The sequence below is a fragment of the Pimephales promelas genome, chromosome 21 (assembly GCF_988280905.1).
Source record: "Pimephales promelas chromosome 21, fPimPro1.hap1.1, whole genome shotgun sequence".
NCBI classification, from domain to species: domain Eukaryota; kingdom Metazoa; phylum Chordata; class Actinopteri; order Cypriniformes; family Leuciscidae; genus Pimephales; species Pimephales promelas.
This window is the reverse complement of record NC_142789.1, coordinates 18,311,863-18,334,528: the sequence shown is the minus strand read 5'-3', so window position 1 is coordinate 18,334,528 and position 22,666 is coordinate 18,311,863. Positions and strand designations below refer to the sequence as shown.

The 22,666-nt window shown below is 39.7% G+C and overlaps 1 protein-coding gene across 5 annotated transcripts in view; it reads right to left on the bottom strand.

The window, feature by feature from the left end:
- The window catches only part of foxp4 (forkhead box P4), a 133,282-nt gene that overhangs the window by 7,777 nt on the left and 102,839 nt on the right, over positions 1–22,666 (bottom strand). For all 5 annotated transcript variants that reach the window (XM_039673576.2, XM_039673575.2, XM_039673579.2 and 2 more), the window contains 7 exons: positions 16,515–16,602; positions 12,480–12,563; positions 9,366–9,567; positions 9,184–9,260; positions 8,796–8,897; positions 3,898–4,019; positions 2,180–2,246 (listed from right to left, as the gene is read on the bottom strand). In XM_039673576.2, the coding sequence (XP_039529510.1) occupies positions 2,180–2,246; positions 3,898–4,019; positions 8,796–8,897; positions 9,184–9,260; positions 9,366–9,567; positions 12,480–12,563; positions 16,515–16,602 (742 nt within the window). The remainder of the gene's footprint in view (positions 1–2,179; positions 2,247–3,897; positions 4,020–8,795; positions 8,898–9,183; positions 9,261–9,365; positions 9,568–12,479; positions 12,564–16,514; positions 16,603–22,666) is intronic.

Below are 22,666 nucleotides of genomic sequence, written 5' to 3'. Positions count from 1 at the left end.
AATATATGTTTTCCTTATAATCAGCATAACAATTTGAGTGATAAATGAATAATAATAATAATTATCTGAAATTCTTCATTTTACATAATAGCATTCATTATATTATATTTCGGATTGTTTTTTGTGATTTTTTTTTAATGTTATTTTTACCACAGTTAAAAGAAATTCCCCAGCTATACTGTTTACTCCTGGTTTTGAAGGTATAAATCAATAAACTGAAAAAAAAAATGAATAAAAAAGTTCAGAGTCAGAAGTAATGGTAGAAGTAAAAATGAATGGAAGTAAACGTTAAATTCATATGACTACATACAGTACAAATCAACATAAACAATTACGCATATGGATATTTTAATACATGAGGAAAAGCAGAACGGAAAACGGTTCTGGTTGGTTTCCTTCGTCTCCATACAGTCACTTCTGAACTGAAAATTTCGTGGTACTCGTGCCAATCCAAACTGTCGTGACTGCCGAAAATATGCCGTCGAGAGAAAGAGAGAGAGGGTGAAATGAAAGAGTTTGAGGGAAATTCATTCTGATTCTGTTGAGACTGGGTGGTGGCGAGAAAGATGATCAGGGTCACACAAGCTTTAGCTGATGTGAACTAAATAAAGGCTAATTTTCCCCCTTTAAACTACAATTAACAGGGAGCCACCAACACTTTTTTTTAAAGAAAGTGGCAAAAACAGACAGATTTAAACAGCTAAACATGCTTAACGCCTGTTTAATGAGAAGATGACCAGGCTGAGTCACTTTTAAACGGACGATTTTAGCTGAGATTGTGCTAAGAATACCAGACTAAAACACTCAAGGAATTACAAACGGAAAACAGCAGAGCCACAGTTCTCTCACACTCTGGATGGGGCGTTGTTGTGCACACTGTGTGTCTGCTCTTTTGTTAAAGGCTAGTTTATGTGCGGCCTTTTCAGGATGAGCAGTTCCATTTCCATAGAGATGGCCTGTGGGGTCAGAGCGGGACAAACTGGGCCAGGGCGGTGGAAGTGTGTTTGTGTGTGTGTGTGTTGGCCCGTGATTAGCTGGGCTGTTTGTTTGTCAGCCGCTGACACCGCTTGTCCTGTGAAGAGATGGATGGGCACAGACCTGACAGAGCGCCACACACGCTCACACACCCAGACCAGGACGCAAGCACAAAGGCTAACCTCCCAGATCCATCTCTGTCTCGTCACACTGTGTTCTTGGGAAAAACACACAGCTAGGCTCTGAAAGCTCAGAACAGGACTCGCGGAGACAGGAGTCGCGAGTTTCAGATGGATTTTCTAGGACAGACACTAATTTTATGCTGTGACCTTCATTGACAAATATTTGACGCTATAAATCACATATGGCTGGCTAGGAGCGCGTGTGCGATGGAGGGAGGAGAACGGAGGAGGTTTGGGAGAAGCAGCTAATTAGAAGAGGAAATTGTTATCGGTGCCCTTGTGCGCTTCATCTGGCCTGATCTGTTCAGGATTCCCACACTTTCCGAGGAATGAATTATCCAGGATTTTTTCAGTTGTATAAAGTCACTTAATGTAACGAAACCTTTAGACTGATTCGTTGAAAAGAAAGATTCACTCATTTCAGATCTCACTATGGCAACTTGTACTCTACCCAAGGCACTGCGTAGCTAAATATTTTAGACCTCTAGAAAAATGTATATTCATATTTAGAAACGTTCATGACTTTAAAGACTTTATTTCAAAGCAAATATAAATTTAGACCGATTAGCTAATGAACACTGAACTGGTTTGACTAATTAAACGACTTAAAAGAACGATTCTCTCACAAGTTTTAAGTGGAATATTTCAATCAAAAAAAAATTGGGAGAATAGAGTAACAAAAAAACAAAAAAAAATCATTTTCAATAACAACCAGTGTGTGTGGATGAATGTATAAGGTTTGTATGAAGAGTTCAGATGCAAAAGCTTCTAAATGCCATTTGAAATTGTCTTCTTTAATGATGATTTTTTATCAAACTTGTATATTTAAATTCAGTAATTTCACTTAAATAACAATTAATATGTAATTATCATTGCAATTTAAGTGAAATCACTGAACTTAAATATATAAGCTTGATAAAAAATGATCATTCTAGAAGAAAATTTCAAATGGCATTTAGAGGCTTTTGCATCTGAACTCTTCGTATGTTAATTTGATGTACTGAAAATCGACACGCACTTACCTGATAGCTGGCATTAAGGGAGCCAAATCCCAGCCCAGAAATCATATTCTTCACAAGAGTGGGACTTCTGAGAAGGAGAAGAAGAAAGATTAAGTACACATGTTTATTACAAGCTGACCAAAGTCTGTTAAAAAGCCCCTAAACCCATGAAAACGGCTGAGGCACTATTCTATTTACTCAAGATAAATAGAAAAGTTAAACAATAGAGAGTAACACATGCATTCTGACACAGCATAAACTGCGCACACACACACACTACTGTTTGTTCACTTTTGTGTCTGTGCGCTATAGGGTTGAAATCTGGCGGGCAGGCCGTCGGCTGGGTAATTTGCCGTCGTCTCTCTGGCAGAGCTTGAGACGGCGTGTAACATCTGTTTGTACAAATGCAAGCAGGCACGCTTTTCTGCTGTGCATCTGCTCACAATGTACCCTAAACAGTGTAGACATAGACGGGAAAACACACAGGCACACCAACACACACGCATGCACTGCCAAACACAAGCAGGCGAGGCACAAAAGAGACCTTTGTGCTTTTGACTAGAGAGTCAGTAATAGGGTAATGATGGGAAGCCCATTAGGGTAATCATACATGCCAATAACGATTACAGCCTCACTTACAGAGCAGACCTACAAGCTCACGCTTTAGCTAAAGGAATAAAGCCTGTTTTTGGGACTTCCACTCAATAAATAGTCTACACTTAAAGAGTGCTCTCTTTTAATCCAGTGTTTTGCAGGTTCTTTTGATTTGTATGACTTCGGACAGGCTCCTATTTCAGTCTGTAAAGCTACAGAAACACTGAGCAGGCGTTCTTAAGCGAGCCATGAATGACAGCACTATTTGATATCAATGATGGTCACTTCAAACCTGACTCAACTTGCCAGAAGATGTCATATCTGATTTAGTTTTTAGTGAACAGTGATTACATTTCAGTTTGTTTGTGAAAAAACTACACATTAAAAAAAAAAATATATATATATGAAATTTTACTATGTTTTTTTTACGAAGTAAAAACTCTAAATTGCCATATATTACACATATTGAATATAAATAATCTTAATTTGATCTATTTTATCAGTAATGTATATTAGGGTGTGACACATTTATTTATTATTTAAGTGTCATGTTTGTTACCCTGATACCCATCTATAATGAGGCCATGTTTCATGCATTGGCCATGTTGTATGTACAAGATTCAAGTATATTAAAGGGATACGCCACTTTTTTTTGGAAATACCCTCGGAGTTAAACAGTTTTACCGTTTTCGAATCCATTCAGCTGATTTTCTGATATTTACAAGAATATCAGTAACCAGACAGTTTCTGGTCTCACTGACTTTCATAGTAGGAAAAAATATACTATGGAAGTTAATGAGACCAGAAACTGTCTGGTTACTGATATTCTTCTAAATATGGATTCGAAAACGGTAAAACTCAACTGTTTAACTCTGGGAGAGTTGTAAAATGAGTTTATTTCCAAAACAAAAAGTAGAGTATCCCTTTAACATTCTATCACTTAATGAAATATATGGTTATAAGTTATAAAATATACAGTGCTCTTGTAATACCGGAAATAATATGGTATTTTTGGAGCCAGTCCCCATTCACTTTTATTAAATGCCCTGGAAATTCATAAAAGGCCATAGTAGTTTGTAACAACACAAGAGTTATAAACACTGACAGAATTTCCACTCTTGGGTGAACTATCCCTTTTCACATACCCGGTCATCTTTGGTGGTCTCCTCTTTTGGTATTCCACTTCGTCCACGGTCCAAACAGCACCCTTGACGTTCTCGACCCGCACAAAGCACTTGTGCAGACTCAGGTTATGGCGCACAGCATTCTAGGTAATGGTGACGGGACATACAGAGAAGACGACAGAGCAAAAAGCAGTAGTTAGTTTCCCGTTCCAACCATGATTCTACACCATAGGTATCTGAAGCAGAATCGCGACCGCGTCGCTGTCATTGCTGAAAATGCAATTATAGCGAGGCCTGATATAAACAGCCTTTAATAATGGCATAAATCTTATACCTGCTTTCTAATTAAAAGAGCGCACGTGATGATGAGCACAAAAGATTGTACGGCTCAGACGGGGACATGTCGACTGAGCGTATCTCTCCATCTCGAACCCTGTTCCCCCGCCCGCACCGTCTTTCAGACACACACAACCAATTAAGTGCACATTCTACCAAGGGGAAGTGACAATGTGGTGCCACACCATCATAACAGTGGGAGTTTGAAAAAAAAAAAAAAAAAAACTCCATCTTTGAACGCAAAAAAAAAAAAAAACAAGAAACGATGCGCCCTATCCCCCCACCACCATCAGCAAACCCACCCCCTGCTTTTTTATTTTAAATTTCACTAATCAGCCACTATCTAGAATAACACCCCCAAGGGAGGTCCCTTCCTTTTCATCTGCTATTTGTAGTTTGTTCATGCCCAATTTCATTACCAATTTTAATAATTCGTGTATAATTAAATCCTGTGTATTTTTTCCGACGCACTCTTTTCCCCCCGAATCCATGAGGGAGGGACTGCTGATGCCGGAATCACTCCTAACCATAATTACAAGTGCCATAATCAGGCGAGGCCTCCCTTCTTTGAATAAATTTCCCCGCGCAGGAGCGATGATGCTTAGTTTTGCAAATGACTATGACCCCAATTTCAGCCTGCCACCTCACCGATTTTATTTGCATTCCCATCCGTGATGAAAGACTAATTCTCCCAGTTAAAACATTAGCAGCAATTTAAAGGGGGTCAGCCTCTGCAGACATAAACAAAATGCCCGCCTGGCTCTGTGTGTGTGTGTGTGTGAGTGAGAGCGCATGAGTGACTGGAGGGGTGGCAGCTATATTAGAAAGATGGCACGCGTGATGCGTATGTCAAACGGGTCTCTGTTCCTTTGGTGACTGTGCCCACATGAAGAGGAGCGACATGGTCACTACTTCACCATCTCGGCCAAGAAATGAACAGCAACGTACAGTACAAGCTGTATAGCTTAAAATGGCATTTGCAATGCAATTTCAGAGTGAAACATGATATTCAGATTTTTCAATAGTGAGAAAAAAAAACTTTTTTGAAAAAACTCATTGGATCAGGAATGTGCATTAAGAAAGAAAATCTCAGACACAGGGGGCTTAAAAAACACACACACAGTCTATCATGGACACCAAGGCCATAGACACTTGTAGCCTCATACAAAAGGAAGTACAAAAGTGTACCAGAAAAGTTAGTCGTGCAGACAGCAGGATAAATCCTCCACTGAGAATGAGGGTATGAGAAAAAAAAAAATCTGACTTTAATATTCTTTACAAGAATAAGGCATAGATAAATGATCAGTGTGGGTTACAAACATTTCCCACTTTAAACTACATAAAGCAATGGGGAAAAGACAGACACTGCACTGTAATATCTCCACGTGTACTGTATACAATTTTCAACATTGATAATATAATAAAATGTTTCTTGAGCACCAAATTAGAATCATTTCTGAATTATCATGTGACACTGTGGACTGGAGTAATGATGCTGAAAATTGCTTTGCCATCACAAGAATCAGCCCTTCATTGTTCAAGTCATTTTACACAAACAGCAGCAGTTTTGAAGAATCTTGTGAATAAGAGCAGCCCTCTAACTGATCAATAACTTCCCCCTGCTCTCCGGACCTGACTTTTCATGAAATATAGATGGCCATTAAGAGCACCGGAGAACATGCATCTCCATTTCTATATTTAATACCGGGCCAAATGACTAGCAAGAGAGGAAGACGAGTGAGAACATGCAGTTATTAAAATAGAAGAGAGAGAGAGAGAGAAGGTACAGTAGGAGAAAAAAAGAAACTGGCTTTGGTGGAGGAGGAAAAGTAGACGGATCCATTAATTGTTAAATTTCATAAAAGTGAAATGAGTTGTTAAAGATATTCCTGCCCCTTTCACCTCCTTCCCCTCAACTCTCACTGGCTAAGCTCACTAACTGCTCATGGGTGCCGTTGCGGTTCAAGACTATTAGCTCGCTGTTCTGTCTGTGCCCTCAGCTGCCTTGGGTCCCTCTCTAACCTCACCTTCTCCGTTTCTCTGCCTACTTCCTCCCCTCCAGAGGCTCAGGCACACAAATGAGCCTTGGGCCAGTGTTGTCTGAATGTGGGGCAGCACCTCCTCAGCCCAGGCTCCAGGCTCCAGGCTGTAGGCCACGTGAATGGCTAATGAGGAGACAGACTGACAGGAAGAGATCTACTCTACGCGGTGTCCGTTTCCTCTCTTCGGCCTGACAGCACCTTGGCAAGCTCCAAGTCCACAGGGGGAAAGGAGGTGCCGGGAAAGGAGGGATGTATTAGCACATCTTTTATGAGGGGTGAACTAATGGTTAAGCAGGGTGAGGAGGAGATGGCCAGCTAAATGGGACGGTTACAAGGTCGTCCCAGGCCTTTAATGACCACTCTGCTTTTCACTTTGGACAGAGAGAGAGAGAGAGAGAGAGAGAGAGAGAGAGAGAGAGAGAGAGAGAGAGAGAGAGAGAGAGAGAGAGAGAGAGAGAGAGAGAGAGAGAGAGAGAGAGAGAGAGAAAGAGAGACTTTGTTTCATAAATGTAAGTTTAGATAAGTTAAACATGAGAAAGAGTTATATTGTTATAATAATTATTATTATTAAAGTTCCATAAATGTAAGTTTAGATAAGTTAAACATGAGAAACAGTTATATTGTTATAATAATTATTATTATTAAAGTTCCATAAAGGAGTTTAGATAAATTAAACATTAATAATGTACAAGTAAAACATGGTTACACTTTAAGGTGTCATTGTTACAGTGTATTTAACATTTAAGTACTAAGTAATATTAATTATCTACATGCACTTTCTATAGGTTTAGGGTAGGATTAGGTTGAAGATTAGTTGCATGTAATTATGCATAATTTACTGTTATTACTATGGTAAGTACACTGTAAAATAAAGTGTTCCCTAAAAAACTATTATTATAATTTTATAAATATTATCATTACAGTTTCATAAAGGTTTGCTTAGATAATAAAAAAAAAATGGTTGAGTTATTATTATTAAAATTCCATAAAAGTTAAGTTTAGGAAGGTTAAATATATGGTTACTGAATAATAGTTCCTATTAATATTATTATTCTCACAATTAATCATTAACATTTCTTAAAAGCAAATTTACATAAGTTAAAACATGGTTATTGAATAAGTAACAAAGATTATAATAATATAATCTCTTACTCAATAACCATGTGTAACCATATACATTTACTATTATGACATTTTTAATAATAACAAATTATTAATTTATAATTTTAAAAATATGTTTTTCATTTTTAAATAATTGTTTAATATTTCACTATAATGAATTTTTCCTATCAGGCTTAAGTTTTAGTCTCAATTTTTACAGCACTTTGGTTCAACTTCTGTTGTTTAAATTTGCTTTACTTTGTCCAAACCAATGAGGCAGATAAATGGAAAACAAAGAAATAGAGTTCACTTTATACTATTAAGAGATTAAAATATGCAGACTCAACACCCAAACATGCATTCATTGATGCCTAGTATCGGCTCTGCCCTCCACCGGTGGCATGAAACCGAGCGTCGTGAGATTAAAGCAGCTGATTGGACATGAAAGCTTGGGGTGGAACGCACACACACACACACACACAGGTGGAGGGAGGAGTATGACAGCAGCTAGTTCACAGCAGGGGAGAGCTGCACTCCTGTGGTGGGCTCCGGTGGACTGTGGCATGTCAGAGCTAGTGAGGAGATGTGGAGCTGATACACAACTGGCTCCGGACCAGCAGGGCGCATGCTAATCAACTAGCCTAAATTAAACGGTCTGATAAGAGTAACAATGCTACGTGCTCATACACTGATAATACAGAAATTTAGTTGGCACATGCATATACAAAGAAAGAGCAGGCAGCCATTGGCTATGCAAAGACTGATTGAATTTCCAGTTTTTTAGGGAGTCTTTTGCCTCTTTTTAGTACAAAGTGCAAAGAAAATGAGGTCGAATGGACTCGATTAAACACCAGTAGGCAGGCCGACGCCACATAACACAATCAAAACAATGAGGAGAGCACATCAGGAGACCAAAAAAACAGATCTGGGAATGGCCGGCTCATAACATGGCTGTCTGGGTGATGCCAGGCGTCATTAATAACCTCACTGTTATTGGAGCTCTACAGAAGGCGGTATCTCTGTTGTACCCGCTGTACCCATTGGGACGGAGGAAGGATTTATTGTTGTTTGGGTGATGTTGAACAAAAGATTGTCCGTTGCTCTGTTTTTATGTCTGTGAGTCATTGCCACGAGGTAAGCATAGGCAAGCAAGCTCTTCTAAACATTGATCGTTTCTTAAGATTTGAGGTATAAAGGCCTGTTCAGATGAAATGGCAAGATTATCAAATGTTTCAATACTTTATAATTTTTTACTATTAAATAAATAAAATAAAGGTAAAAACAACAAATCACTGGCTTCATGGTTACTTTGGAAGGGTTTTGGTGCAAAACAACACTTGTTGATTGCCATTGTGATGAATAGGAATGCTAGCATATCTCTAAGTATTATAGATGTCCATGGGGCAAAATGCATCAACTATTCATCTGATGGGACATTACCTTCCATGTTGCTGTGTTTCTCCTGAAATAGGCGAACATTCGTGTAAACCAGTTGTAGATCTCGTTTAGAGTCAGCTGTCGGTCAGGGGCTTCCAGAATGGCCTGGTGAATAAAGTGAAGAGAGAACGGAAGAGAGAGAGTGAGCAGGTGTCAAGAGGTGATTCAAGAGCCGATTCAAATGGCTGTTATTAGCGAGACATTAGCTGATGGACTGTTTCCAGACGGGCAGGCAGTGCATTATGGATAGTGCCACGCGTTTCAGCATGACTGACACCGAGCTAAGAGATGTGCATAAATCCTTAGTTACCAGCACACACCGTTGAACTCTGCTAAAGTGCACTGGAGCACAGAGAGCAGAGTCCAGATCTCCAACATCAGGCTGACTTACGTGTCGTATGAGGGAGGCGTAGGTGAACGGAGGCCTGACGTCAGCGTTTTTGTAGAATTCGCAATTCTGTGCAAGTTCTGTAACAGACAAAATCAGCCATGATTATTTCATATATATTGCAGTGTTGTAGAAGTCGATGCGTAGAGTGTGATGGGCTGTATTTGTGCGGTCGGGACACTGACCCGAAGCGATGGGGGTGCAGAACTTGTCGGAGTTGCGCCGACGGATGGGTCCGACTCCGTGCAGACTGGATGAGCTGATGACGGAGGGTCCCTGCCTCATGGGGGTGATGGGAGTTGCGGCAGAGGTGGGGGGATGAGGCAAGCCCTCAGGAAACCCCTCACTTTCTCTTTTTGACAGCGACATGCTAGAGGCCAGGTTCAGCTAGACAAGAAGAAACAAAATAGGAACTTTATTTACATGACAATTAGTTGTTATATAGTAGTAGGTCATACACTACTTGTATGGTTAGCATTAGCTAACATAAGTTACAGTAAGATTTACAGTCTACTACCATTCAAAAGTTTGGGGTTGGTACTATTTTTTAAAATGTAAAAAAAAAAAAAAAAAAAATTCTTATGCTAACCAAGACTGCATTTATCTGATCGAACATACAGTAAAACAGTAATATTGTAAAATATAATTAAAATGTTAAATAAGAGTCTTCTATTTTAATACACTTCAAAATGTAATTTATTCCTCTGATAGCAAAGCTGAATTACTCCACTTTTCAGTGTCACAAGATCCTTCAGTAATCATTCAAATGATGATTTGGCGTTCAAGAAACATGTATTATTATTGTCGAAAACAGTTGAGCAGCTTAATATGTTTTATTTGATGAATAGAAAGTTTTAAAAGCATTTAAAACAGCATTTATTTGATATAAAAATATGTTTGCATTATTATAATTGTCTTTACAGTCAGTTTTGATCAAACTGATGCTTCCTTGCTTATTTTTTTAAAAAAAAATACCACTACAGACCCCAACGTTTAATGAAACTAATGATATCAAATGAGATATAAAATTACTAATATTTATTTGATATTTTTAATGAATGTTATAAATATTAAACTATAAATATTCAAATATATGATACTTTTTATAGTACATATGCAATTGTGTCAGATTTAACAAAATAAGCTTCTCTGTGTGTATTATGCAGGTAACTGTTTAAAAGAAAATTTGCATTAAAAATGTAAAAGTGTGTTTTATTTTTGGAAAGAGTTAATACGATATTGTATTCAACATATATGTAATGTTGTTTACTTGCATTTTTGTTGTTTATAAAAACACATTCATACATATACCACAAAACAATGACAGTGCAAAAACATAAATGTCCCGTTAAGTCTCCACGCAGCCTTGATTCGAATTCGCATCATCTCCATGCTGTACAGTAATCTCCAGCGTTGCAATTACAAACCAGGAAATATAATCATCATCAAATTGTCATTGGTCTCCCGCTGTGAGAAGCACATCCTGCGATCCATGCCAGCACATCCATGCCAAAAGCAGTTGGCACAATGACTCATTATAAGATGATCCTGTTCACCCGGTAAAATTCAAACAAAGCACCCCGCAAATCGTGTTACTCAGACACATGCAGGCACAAACGAGGCTCCTCGGTGACACAATGTCTGCAATTAAAGCCACACAAGAGGAGCAAAACAAAGCGATACATGGTAGGAGGGGGTAAAACAACAATCTGGCAACAAACAAGGCTTGCGGTTACCCGCCCTCATCGTGGCCCTGCTCTGCCCAATTAGCTTTGGCGGGTACGGAGCACTAGGAAACAGCTTTCCCCATCGCTCAGGGAGTCTTTTTCGGGCTTGCTTGTTTTGCTCTAATTAAAACCATCATGTGCACGTGTGAGCAGCGAGAGATAGAGCGAGCGAGAGGAGGGGCGGGCGTAGCAGGGTTGAAGCTAATATGGCGAATTAAACAGCGCCAGCCCTCTTTTCTCTCTATTCTCATTGCCACAGGAGCCAACCTGGCCCATCTCCAGTAATTAGGGGAGCAAAATGGTTTAACAGGTACTTAATTAACTCTGGAGCCACGCCAGTTTGCTTTGCCAAACACCCAACGATCTTAATAGCGGTCAATGCCACGCGCGGGTTTGAGCTTGTGCTAAGCTCCACCCTAATGCTCACCCTTACCACTTAATGCTAATTCTTTCTCTTGATCACACTCACAATTATCATTTTTTTCATTCTCTCTCTCTCTCTCTCTCTCTCACTCGTTCTCTTATAGGTCACTCGGCCCGGCCCGGTCGCTGTTTCCCATTACCGTCTAATGGCAGCTGATCCAGAGAATTTGTCTCCAAACAGGAGACGCGGCCTACTTTCGCCCTCCGCCTTCATTTATATCCCCTGAAATTAAGACACTCTACTTCTAATTGACAATTAATTTCAACATCTTCATATTTTAATAAGACTCCTCATCAATCTCGGCATGAAATATTCATTAGATTCCTAATAATTGCACAGCCAGCTGGTGGCTTGAGGGGAAATGCTTTGTGATGCCCGTGTATAAAGCAGCGATCTGCAATATCTGGTAAGTCCAGCCCAAAACACTCACTTTCTTTTACACCGTGACAAGCATCTTTAAGTACACAAACACTCTTCTAAAGTGGATCGAAGGAAAGCAGGCAAGCTGTGGCTTCTAAAAAGAAAACTCAATCTGTAGGAATCATTACACTTGAGTTGAAGGTGCTTAACGGCTCGCAAGGGTAAATGATTTCTTCCTTTCGTAAAGTGCAAGAATAAGATGAACAGGTATTAGTATGTATACAAGTATGGGGTCTGCAATTAGACTATAGAGCTTAGCTGCTCTCCAGGAAAACAATCCAAGCACACACACACACAGAGAGTGAAGACAGCAAAATGAATACAGAACTTCCTCCTTTCTCCAACAGAGAGCGCTCTTTAGTGCCTCACAGAGTTGATTCACTAATCTGTGCACTGAACAGAACTTTATATACAAAAATATACAGAGAGAAAATCAAAAGACAGGTTATCAGAGGATGCACTGTAAAAAAATATATATTTTCAAGATTTGTAATCACATATTTTCCTTTGTCAAATCAACTTAAATAATTTATTTAGTTCAGATAACTTATTATTTTGAGTTTCTGATGATTAAATCAATCTCCTTCATTGTATTAACTCACATTGTCCAGTTCAATGAACTTAACATTTTAAGGCAACCAGTTTACTTGATTTTTTAAGTTAAACCAACAATATTTTTTTACAGTGTGTAAGATAGAGGATAGTAGAAGTAAAGATTATGAACTCACAGGTTGGTTGAAAGGCTTTGGCTCTGATGGACGCATATGCAGGTGGGTCATCATGGCCTGCAAACGCTCGCTCTCTTTGGCCAGCTAGACAAAACACACATACACACACATTAGAAAAAAAGAGACAGACCAAATCCGCAAAGGTTTACACTTTTCCATGTGTCCAGTTCAATATGCAGAGACAACGATAATCAAAACATCCAACCAGCCTGACATAGCAATTGCATTATTGATCAATATAGTATAATAAATAAGAATATAAAATAATGTAAATATTTTAAAATATTATTCAATAAAAATGTATTTGCTATATAAAAATTAAATATAAACATAAAACAAAACATATAATTTAATGCTATCCTTTTATCTTTACTTTTCAATAGCATTAAAAACTAGATTTCTTAACTTTTAAATAAAACAAAATATTGTCTAATTTATTTCAATTATAGATGTTTTTTTGTTTCACACTGTTTTCGTTATATGCAGCTACTAAAGCTTTGGCAGCGCAAGTGTACAATTATTTTTCATGCCAATACAGCACATTAAAAACCGCGTGTCGTCATAGTGCGTGCCGCTCTCGTAGGCGCCGCTGAGAGGAGGAGGGAGTGACTCGAGATATTCTCTTGCGAGGATAATTTTGCATTCTGCCTGTTAACTGAGTCAGCTCACGGGGATGTTGACATGCCGTTTCACAGCTCTTGATACCTCCGGGAGAAAACAGCTCTCTCACCGTCCTCCTTCCCTCTCTTCCTCTTTCTCTCGATTGCTGCGTCTCTTTCAGAGACACTTGCCCTGTAACCACACTCGCCCTCGTTTGACATTCCTAACCGCCATTTAGAGGAAATGTGGAGGCAGCCGGCCCCTCTTAATCAAGGGGCGACGCACTGCCTCAAAATGCTCCAAGAGTGGCACCGTACAATTTTTTCACACAGACAAAAAAAAAAAAAAAATCTGTACATAAGAGAGGATGGAGCGACTTAAATTAGAATCATTTTCGTTTGAAGAACATTACTGTCATGCAAACGTCATTGACATGATGTCAAGCTATTCTGGGTGGTTACTAGAGCAATACTTTGTGGGGTCTAGGGTGTTATGGGTGGTTACTAGGACGTTGCTATGGTTTCTGGATGATTTGGTACCGCTTCCTTTTACAGTACAGTACTTACAGTGTACTTACCTAGAAAGTACTGGCTGATATAAGGTAAGAACATGGGTTAGGGGTAGGTTTAGGAGTAGGTTCAGGGTTAGTACCTAGTTATTACCCAGTAATGATAATTACTACAATAAGTACATAGTATGTACATAGGTAACAAGACTGTAAAAGGAAGCATTACCGATGATTTCTAGGGTATTCTGGGTTGTTACTAGAACAATGCTTTGTGGGTTCTAGGGTGTTATGGGTAGTTACTAGGATGGTGTTATGGTTTCTGGATGATTGCTAGGGTGTTCTGATTGGTTGATAGGCTATTTTGGGTTGTTACTAGAGAATTGCTATGTGGTTGCAGGATGTTCTGGTTGGTTGCCAGGGTGTTCTGGTTGATTACTAGGGGTTTTCTAGGTGGCATAGGGTGTTCTGGGTAGTTCCTATGGGGTTTCTGAGGTGCTATGAATGGTTGCTGGCCATTGGTGTGTGGTTGCTAGGCTATTTCAGGTATGTACTAGATGGTTGGTAAGGTGTTTGGGTGGTTACTAGGATGTTCCTAGGTTGTTACTGAATGTTCTGGGAGCTTATGGGGGTGTTAGAGATGGTTGCTAAGGATTTATTGAAGGTTGCTAGGGTTTCTCAGTAGTCGCTAAGGTTTTTTGAGTGGTTGCTGGTTGGTAGGCTATTCTGGGTCGTTCCTCTGTTGTCAAAGAAAAAAGCCCCTATATGAGCAACAATAATATTGATGGTTGTCTTAGCAAACTCCACAACCTAATACTGGCTGTTTTTAAATACTGTAAAAATCATCCTAAAAGGTGGATGAGTGTTGCTGTGTTGTGCTTATGCTTTGCGGCTGTGCCTAGTGTTGCTGGAGTCATCCACAGATCTGGGCTGTTTATTCACCCATTAGCTGATATGTGTGTTTAATGAGGGACTGCTACATGCTGGTCAGCGGGGTAATAAAACAGTGGAAAATCTGAGCTGGTGAGCCGGGAGAGACAGCAGGTTGGCGAAGGGTGGTTCTGGTTTGTCTGGGTTGGCATTGGGGCGGTAGGGGAGTTGGGGGCAGAGTAGGTGACAGGACGGAGGTAGACATGAGAGGAAATACGCTTGGACATGGACTGACTCTCTTGTCACTTCTCATCACCCCTGCATCGATCTGGACACGTGTTTAAACGCTGTTTGTGGGCCACAAAGTGAGCTCGCTGCCCGCGTGCCTGGCAGGGCAGTATTTTTTGAAAGAGCTTTGTTGTGAGGGGTTTATTTTTGGGAATGGGACGAGAAGGAGAACATGAAGGGGAGGTGGCGTGGAAAGAAAAGGGAAGCTGACCAATTACTAGGTCTGTTTGACTGGCTATGATGATGGGAAGTAGTTCTGCCACGTAAAGCTGGAGGGCCTGAAGTGCCCATCTCAATGTAAGCCCGTCCAGGAGACATGCTTTTCTTTTTTTAAAGGTTGTTGATTTACAGCTCCAAAAGCAGAGGAATTCAACCGCTGCAGGCACGGTAAGGTTACTTGACCTGCATTTTAGTTTGGCGTGTGCTTGACTTCGAGCAGTTTCCCTATAGCTAAAGGTTTCTTTAATGCGACCTAATGTGCTTGACCGAAGTCCTGTCAGTGTCAATCCTAAATGTCACTAGACGCTCTTCTGACAGTCTCTGCGTCCAAACAAATTACTCACACGGACAATAAAACATTGTTCACCACTAAACATAGTGCATTTCAGAGTTATAGACTGCTGAAATGACATGTTTGAATATTCCCTTTCATTGAAAATCCCTCAAAATTCTTCTCAGATTTGTAGCAAAGAGTAGAAGTACAAAAAAGTTTAAAAAATATCCTGAGAGTTCTGGACATTTGCAAACACTTCATTCACACTTAAGAATAATTATATTTACGCAACATTTACGTTTTATTTCTTTTTTTATTTTATTTAATTTTTTTTATTATTTTTTATTTTAATTAGGACAAGTGATTTGGTTTCATTTTGTTAATTTAAAATGTTATTAATTTATTTAATTTACTGAATTATTTTTTCTTATAGAATTGAATATTTTTTTTAATTTACATTCAATAATAACAATATATTTCTGATAATTGATTTGTCATTTTATTAATAAGCAGCAGGACAACCTCAACTGTAATCTTAGTAATTTTTCTGATTAATTGTGCTGTCTTACTGAAAGAAAAAACAACAAAACCACTGAGCTGATTAGAAAAACGTCTGCAATTGGCACTAAGGCCGACATTAGAAGACTGGAGAGGCACACAGAGGGTGTCCGCGGGCAGAGGAAGTCTCTAGCACTTCCCATGTCCACCCTTCTCCTTATCAGCTCTCTCATTAGAGATGACACCACGTATATGCGAGCGACAGGCAGCCCACGGTGCTTGCCGAGAGTCCGCGGCAGGAGGGACGAGAGAAGTGCTGGGAAACTCTCTAATTGGGATCCATCAAAGGCAGATATTCTGGCCTCCTCTCTCGCACCCGCACTCTACATCACTCTTCTTATTACAAGCTTCAGTGATCTCTATCAACTTATGTGACATGTAATGGGCAGAAAATCATGCCAGCTGGGAAAGTGTGAAGTTCTGTATGTGAAATATTACAGGGGACTTCTGGAAGACCAAATTTCGGCATCTATTAACCGTATTGGTGAACACAAATTCAGGCCTTGATCCTCTAAAGTTGACACTTATGACTCAATTACCTGTAACATAATTACGAGGCAAAAACGTTCAGACTAAACTCTTTAAAAAAATGATAAAGCATGTGGCAAATGCATAAATGTAAATAAAAACAGGAAAAGAAAAAAGAAAAGTCAGGCAGCTTGAACAGCGTTTGCAAGATTTTTCGAGAAATGTTGATTTTGCGTTTGTGCGCGCATCCCACCTGTATCTCCAGCTGTTGAACGACCTGCATCTGGACCCTGCACTGGGCCGTACTGCGATCATCCAGGGCGTGTTCACTGTTCAGGTGCCTGAGAGAGAGAGAAACGCAAACATGTGATGACATATCCTGATACACAGTCTACTAGATCAATCCACGACCCTATCTAAACTCCCAGAGGGAGATCTGTAAGCATATTTGGACCATCTGCCACAAACCGTGTCGCTGACCTGCCTGATACAGCGCGCGCACACACACAGAGTAAGGCTGTGTCTCAGCCTTTTGGGATTGCCTCGTAGTTTCTGCTGTGTATGCTAACGTGTTAACATTACATGCTCTGGCGTCACATCCCGACAACACACACACACACTTACCCAAATACAGAGGTCACTGAGACATCAGAGATCTAGTTGTGGCGTCTTGGCAATCCATGACTTCACATAAATCAAAATACGAGCACAGATAGTGGTTTATTTTTCCAATTTGGGGTAAAAATATTTAATGGAATTCTCTCGGGATTATAACGGTCCTCTCAGAGGAAACCCCTAACAATAGTGGATTTCCACTTGAAAACACACTTTTCACTAGGCGTATAAACTCAATTTCCTTTCGCGAAAAAATAAAAACAATATTAGAACATGAAAGATGCGGAAAAGGAGGTTTTCCGCTGAGGATTGTCATGTGAATGAATGTGACCGTACTGTTTGCTGAAAGTCTTTTGCAAATAAATAGTTTTATTTGTCGTCAAATCGTGTTTACCGTCACTCATTGAAATAGATGAAAAAAAAAATGTAGACATGAAAGTCTCTCTGTATTAGGTCTAATCTAGTGTCCTAAGGTCTCTGTTATTCAGTTGAAAAGCAGCTGGAGTGGGATATTATTTTGGAAACGTTTTTTCTTTCTTTTGTCAGAAATTGCCATAGTCCATGAACTCTGAGTGGGAGTTAAAATAGGGGGGGAAAACACCTGGATATGACATCATTTGTTTTACTCATCAAGTGCTGCTTTTGATGGGTGAGCTTTGCCCGTAGTTATTCAAGTCATGTTTTCTTTATGAAGCATCCAAAAACAAAACTCCAAAACAAAGCTAAAAAGACAGATGATGAAGGAACCAAACGAGGAAGCAAAAATCTAAGAAAAAGAAGGAATGGTGTCAGATAGGAGAGACAGATCTTGGATCTTTCATCTACGCCATCTGTCTCATCCCACCCATTTTATTTACAGCTTTCCAATGCCTGAAATCACACAAATGAACCCCTGCATGCATATAAATACAATTCTATAATCCATTTAACATCCCTACATCCAAATGATGATGTCATGAAGCATTTGAGCAATGATGTCATTAATCCTTCCAGGTGCGAAAGAAGGCCCTCCAAATTTCGAACCACACACCTGGTGAAGTGTAATGACTCCGAGGTCATAAGGTTACAATGAAGTTTTATTGAATAATGTTTTTGAAGATTTACTTTAGAAATCATGATTTAAGTAAATTAAGGTTTTATCATTCTCTACATTATAATGTTGTGTATAATGCTCATTTCAACTATTTTTTTAATTGCCTTTGCAATCAAGTAATGCTTGCTTTAAGTAAATCTTTTACACGTTTAATGTAATCTTCAGCCATTAGCATTTTTCATACTGTACATTATATTATTGTGAACATGCCTAAATTCACCTGTAGAAGTTACTGTAACTCGACTGATTTTAGCATTAGTGTTTAGTTTTTACATTTATTTGGACCAAATTTTAATATCAGCCAGTTATCAGATATTAACCTCAATGTTCAAAAACAAAAACAAAAAAAAAAAAAAACGTTTGTGCGGTCAATCTTATTCGAGACTTTTACTCTTTTTTTTTTTAGGACTCTCTTCATTGGTGTGTTTGGCCGATGAGTTGAGTTCCCTGAACGGCGGGAGAGCGACAAACGGAAGTGTGTGTAAGCGGCAGAATCTTAACCTTCGCAGAACACACTCATTGATGTGATCCCGGCCTGCTTTATCTCCGTGACACCCGCTGCATGACAACCGTTTTGAGAGTCCGACTGAAGGAAAAGAGGGGTGCGCATTCACTTTCTCATGAGAAATTAAACAAAAACAATGATGTCACCCACTCGACTAATCCAGGCGCAGATAGACATTTTTCCCCGCAAGCACATGATGATAATAACAAAAACATGATCTCATCTTACTCCCCCCCCCCCACCCCAGTCTCTCTCTCTTTTTCTGAATAAAGGAACAGACCACAAATTTTATGGCTCATAATAAACAGTAGCAGCGTTTTTCCGAGAGACCCGACAATGAGGCAGTGTTTACTCCCTGCACCCCAACAGGGATTTGAGGAGCATTTGCAACGGTCACAGAAAAAACAGTCACAATCCAGCCCGACAAAGAGCTTGAGTATTCTAACACATGTCGTCTTGGCATGACAGAAAAAATTGAACATCATTAAAGAGCTCAGGACAAGAGTGTGTGAGATCGAGACAGAGCGAGAGAGAGAGAGAGGCTGGATGAAGATTAAGAGTGAATGAATGTTTTATTCTCACACTACTCTAGTTAGAGAGAGAGAAAAAAAGAGACAGATTTCATTTGGGGATAAAAAAAAAAGTGTTCATATGTCCAGATGAAACTGACAGACGTTTTAAAGCTTTTTTGACTGATTTTGTGGGGAATTCTGTGAAAAGGATTTAAAAAGTGGTGAAGTGACAGAGCGGAGAGTACTACACTCTTAGCATTTTGTGTGTTTAACTGAACTGCTTTTTAACAGTTTGTACTAGATGGATGTCTCACTGTTTTTTCTGCTGTTTTTTTTTGTGCTAGAATATTATAACACACAGTCAACTTAAAAGAAGTTCCTCTTCAAGGTCAATTTTTAGGACAGTGGACCAATCAGAAGAATCAGTGGGCGGGGCAAGCATCACTAACGTGTTTACAGTACCAACTGCTAATTATTTGTCACCAACACCTTAAAAGGCACTTAGCTATCAATTGTATATTTTAATATTATATAATAAACATTTATGCTCTTGGGAGACACTTATCCAATGCGACTTTGATATCCGAAGAATTACATTCAAGACAAACAGCATATCAGTTCATGCAATCCATGAAATGCGTAATATAATTAATAATATAGTAACATAATAATCCATCTTGTATTTCTAAATGCAACATGTTCAGTTCAATCGACTGCCTAATGGAACAGTTAAGACTTACAAACGCTCTGTTCATGTGGAAAAACATCCATCCAGCGCATGTTTAGATAGACCAACAATTAAAATAAGAGTGCAAAAAAAGAACAGATTTTGTGTGAATGTCCCCTCATTGGAAGCAGAAAGCATTATTAAATGACCAAAAATGAACACGTACGGGGCGAGGGATGTATAGAGCTTTGTGAATTGCAGGCGTTCGTACAGCGGGCACTGATTCCATGTGGGCCTCATTTCCTACTATAAGTGGCAGGCAGCCAGATAGGGCTATAGAAAAGACAAAAAGAACACAAGAAGAAAGAGAGAGACTCCTCTTTTCCCGTCTTTAGCGATGACTAAAGTGTTCTGACTAGGCCAGGGTGCACGGCACTGACGGCAATATCTGTCACCCCCTCCTCCTTATCTCACGTCCCCCCCCCCCCCACCCTCTCCGCTTGCCCCGAGGCTATGTGAAATGAGACACCGTGCAACCAAACAACAGCTTCACTCTTAAAACTTTCCCAGACTCTCCGGCTCTTTGATGTGTGTGTCAGCGACTATCATACGCGCTTCCCTCTCCCGCCCGAGAGCACCAAGCACGCTCTTCACCCCCGTCGCCAGGGACGACCGGAGGAAATTTACATACACATCTTTCTGGCTTGTCAATACAGCGGTCCCCTCGAGAAAGCACAGCCCCGGAGTCAAAAGATGACGCGAGGGCTAAGCATTCCGTCCCAGCAAATAAACACACGGGGATATGACCGCCACTCATTAATGGACAAGAATAGACCACTGTAAGAGATTGCGCTGACCTGCTGGATATCAAAGAAGGTGTTCGAGGGAGAGGAAGAGAAAATAAACAGCGGTTTCGTTGCGAGCCTCGAGCCCGCTGGGGCCACGGCAATGGCTGGCTCGCACCCCTGTGACAGGCGGACATGTCAGGACTTTCCACTGTGAAGTCTCATTACTTTAACACACAGAGACAATGGGACTGTTTACATCGCCTTCCCTGTCTGATCTCTTCCTCTCTTTATCTCCTCTCTCCCCCCTCCCCAGCATCCCTAAAGACCCCAAACTGGCAAACACACGCGCAAAGAAAAAGAGATTGGGAAAAGGGAGATAGGGGAGGGGAGGGAGTCTCTTTTTGATGTCTTTGCTTGTATCCAAGAAACAAAGGCTTCTAATTGTAAATGAGCTAATTAAGCAAACCACTAACGAAGCGTGAAAACAATTTGCTTGACCCAGCAGTGGAGCGCTCAGGAATGGAGAGGCAGAATTATGGGAGTGGGGAGTTAATCGGCCTCTGACAGCATTGAAGAGTTGCGGGCAGCTACCTGATCAGACACACAAGCACACACACGCGCTTCCTCTTGAACGTAGGACAGGTCAACGAGAAGAGAACCGGACATCGGTCTCTATGGTTACTAGCAGGGCACGTGTAAACTAGTTTCCTGTGCAAAAATATTAAGCTGAACCTTTGGGAATGAGTGTTGTGAAAGCCATATAGTTCATTTACGGAGTTCTTGCACATCTGAATTCAGAAATGATCAGGCCCAAAAGGTACACTAAATAATATATAAACTTTTTACAGACAACTTTTTAGGCTAAAATTACTTTGTGTACCTGGAATGTATTACTAAAGAATTACTTTAATACAGATATTATACATACAGTATGTATATTCTGTATACACTCACCTAAAGGATTATTAGGAACACCATACTAATACTGTGTTTGACCCCCTTTCGCCTTCAGAACTGCCTTAATTCTACATGGCATTGATTCAATAAGGTGCTGAAAGCATTGTTTAGAAATGTTGGCCCATATTGATTGGATAGCATCTTGCAGTTGATGGAGATTTGTGGGACGCACATCCAGGGCACGAAGCTCCCGTTCCACCAGATCCCAAAGATGCTCTATTGGGTTGAGATCTGGTGACTGTGGGGGCCATTTTAGTACAGTGAACTCATTGTCATGTTCAAGAAACCAGTTTGAAATGATCTGCTGGAAGTAGCCATCAGAACCACCCATCCACTTCAAGGTTGTATTTGCTTCACAAATGTTTTGCTGCATACCTCGGTTGTAACGAGTGGTTATTTCAGTCAAAGTTGCACTTCTATCAGCTTGAATCAGTCGGCCCATTCTCCTCTGACCTCTTACATCAACAAGGCCTTTTCGCCCACAGGACTGCCGTCTGGCACCAACAACCATGCCACGCTCAAAATTGCTTAAATCACCTTTCTTTCCCATTCTGACATTCAGTTTGGAGGTCAGGAGATTGTCTTGACCAGGACCACACCCCTAAATGCATTGAAGCAACTGCCATGTGACTGGTTGATTAGATAATTGCATTAATGAGAAATTGAACAGGTGTTCCTAATAATCCTTTAGGTGAGTGTTTATAGATACATATTGTGCGATAATGTTTTTTAAGCGTTTTTAACAGTTGCTTCTTATGCTCACCAAATATTTGTTGATTTGATCAAAAACCAGGAAAAAAAAATGTATTGTGAAATATTATTAAAATTTAAAATAACTCATCTATTTTAATATATTTTAACATGTAATTTATTTCTGTGATGCCAACGCTGACTTTAACAGCCATAATTACTCCAGTTTTCAGTGAATATCATATAACCCTTCAGAAATCATTTTAATATGCTTATTTGCGGCTCATTTTTTATTTCTGGAATCTGTTCTATATTTATATATTTTTTCATGATCGTTTGATAAATACAAAGTTCAAAAGAGCAGCATTCATTTAAAAAAGAATTCTTTTGCAATATTATAAATGTCTTTACTGTCACTATGGTTTAATTTTTTTTCTTAAAAAAAATAAAATAAAAAAAACACTCCCTCTCTATTTATAATCTTTAAGGAAAACCAAGTCTGTGACATACTACGTATTTGCTTGTAACTCTACAGATGGCACTCTAGTTTACTCTGATTGTGTCCTCTGACTGTGAAA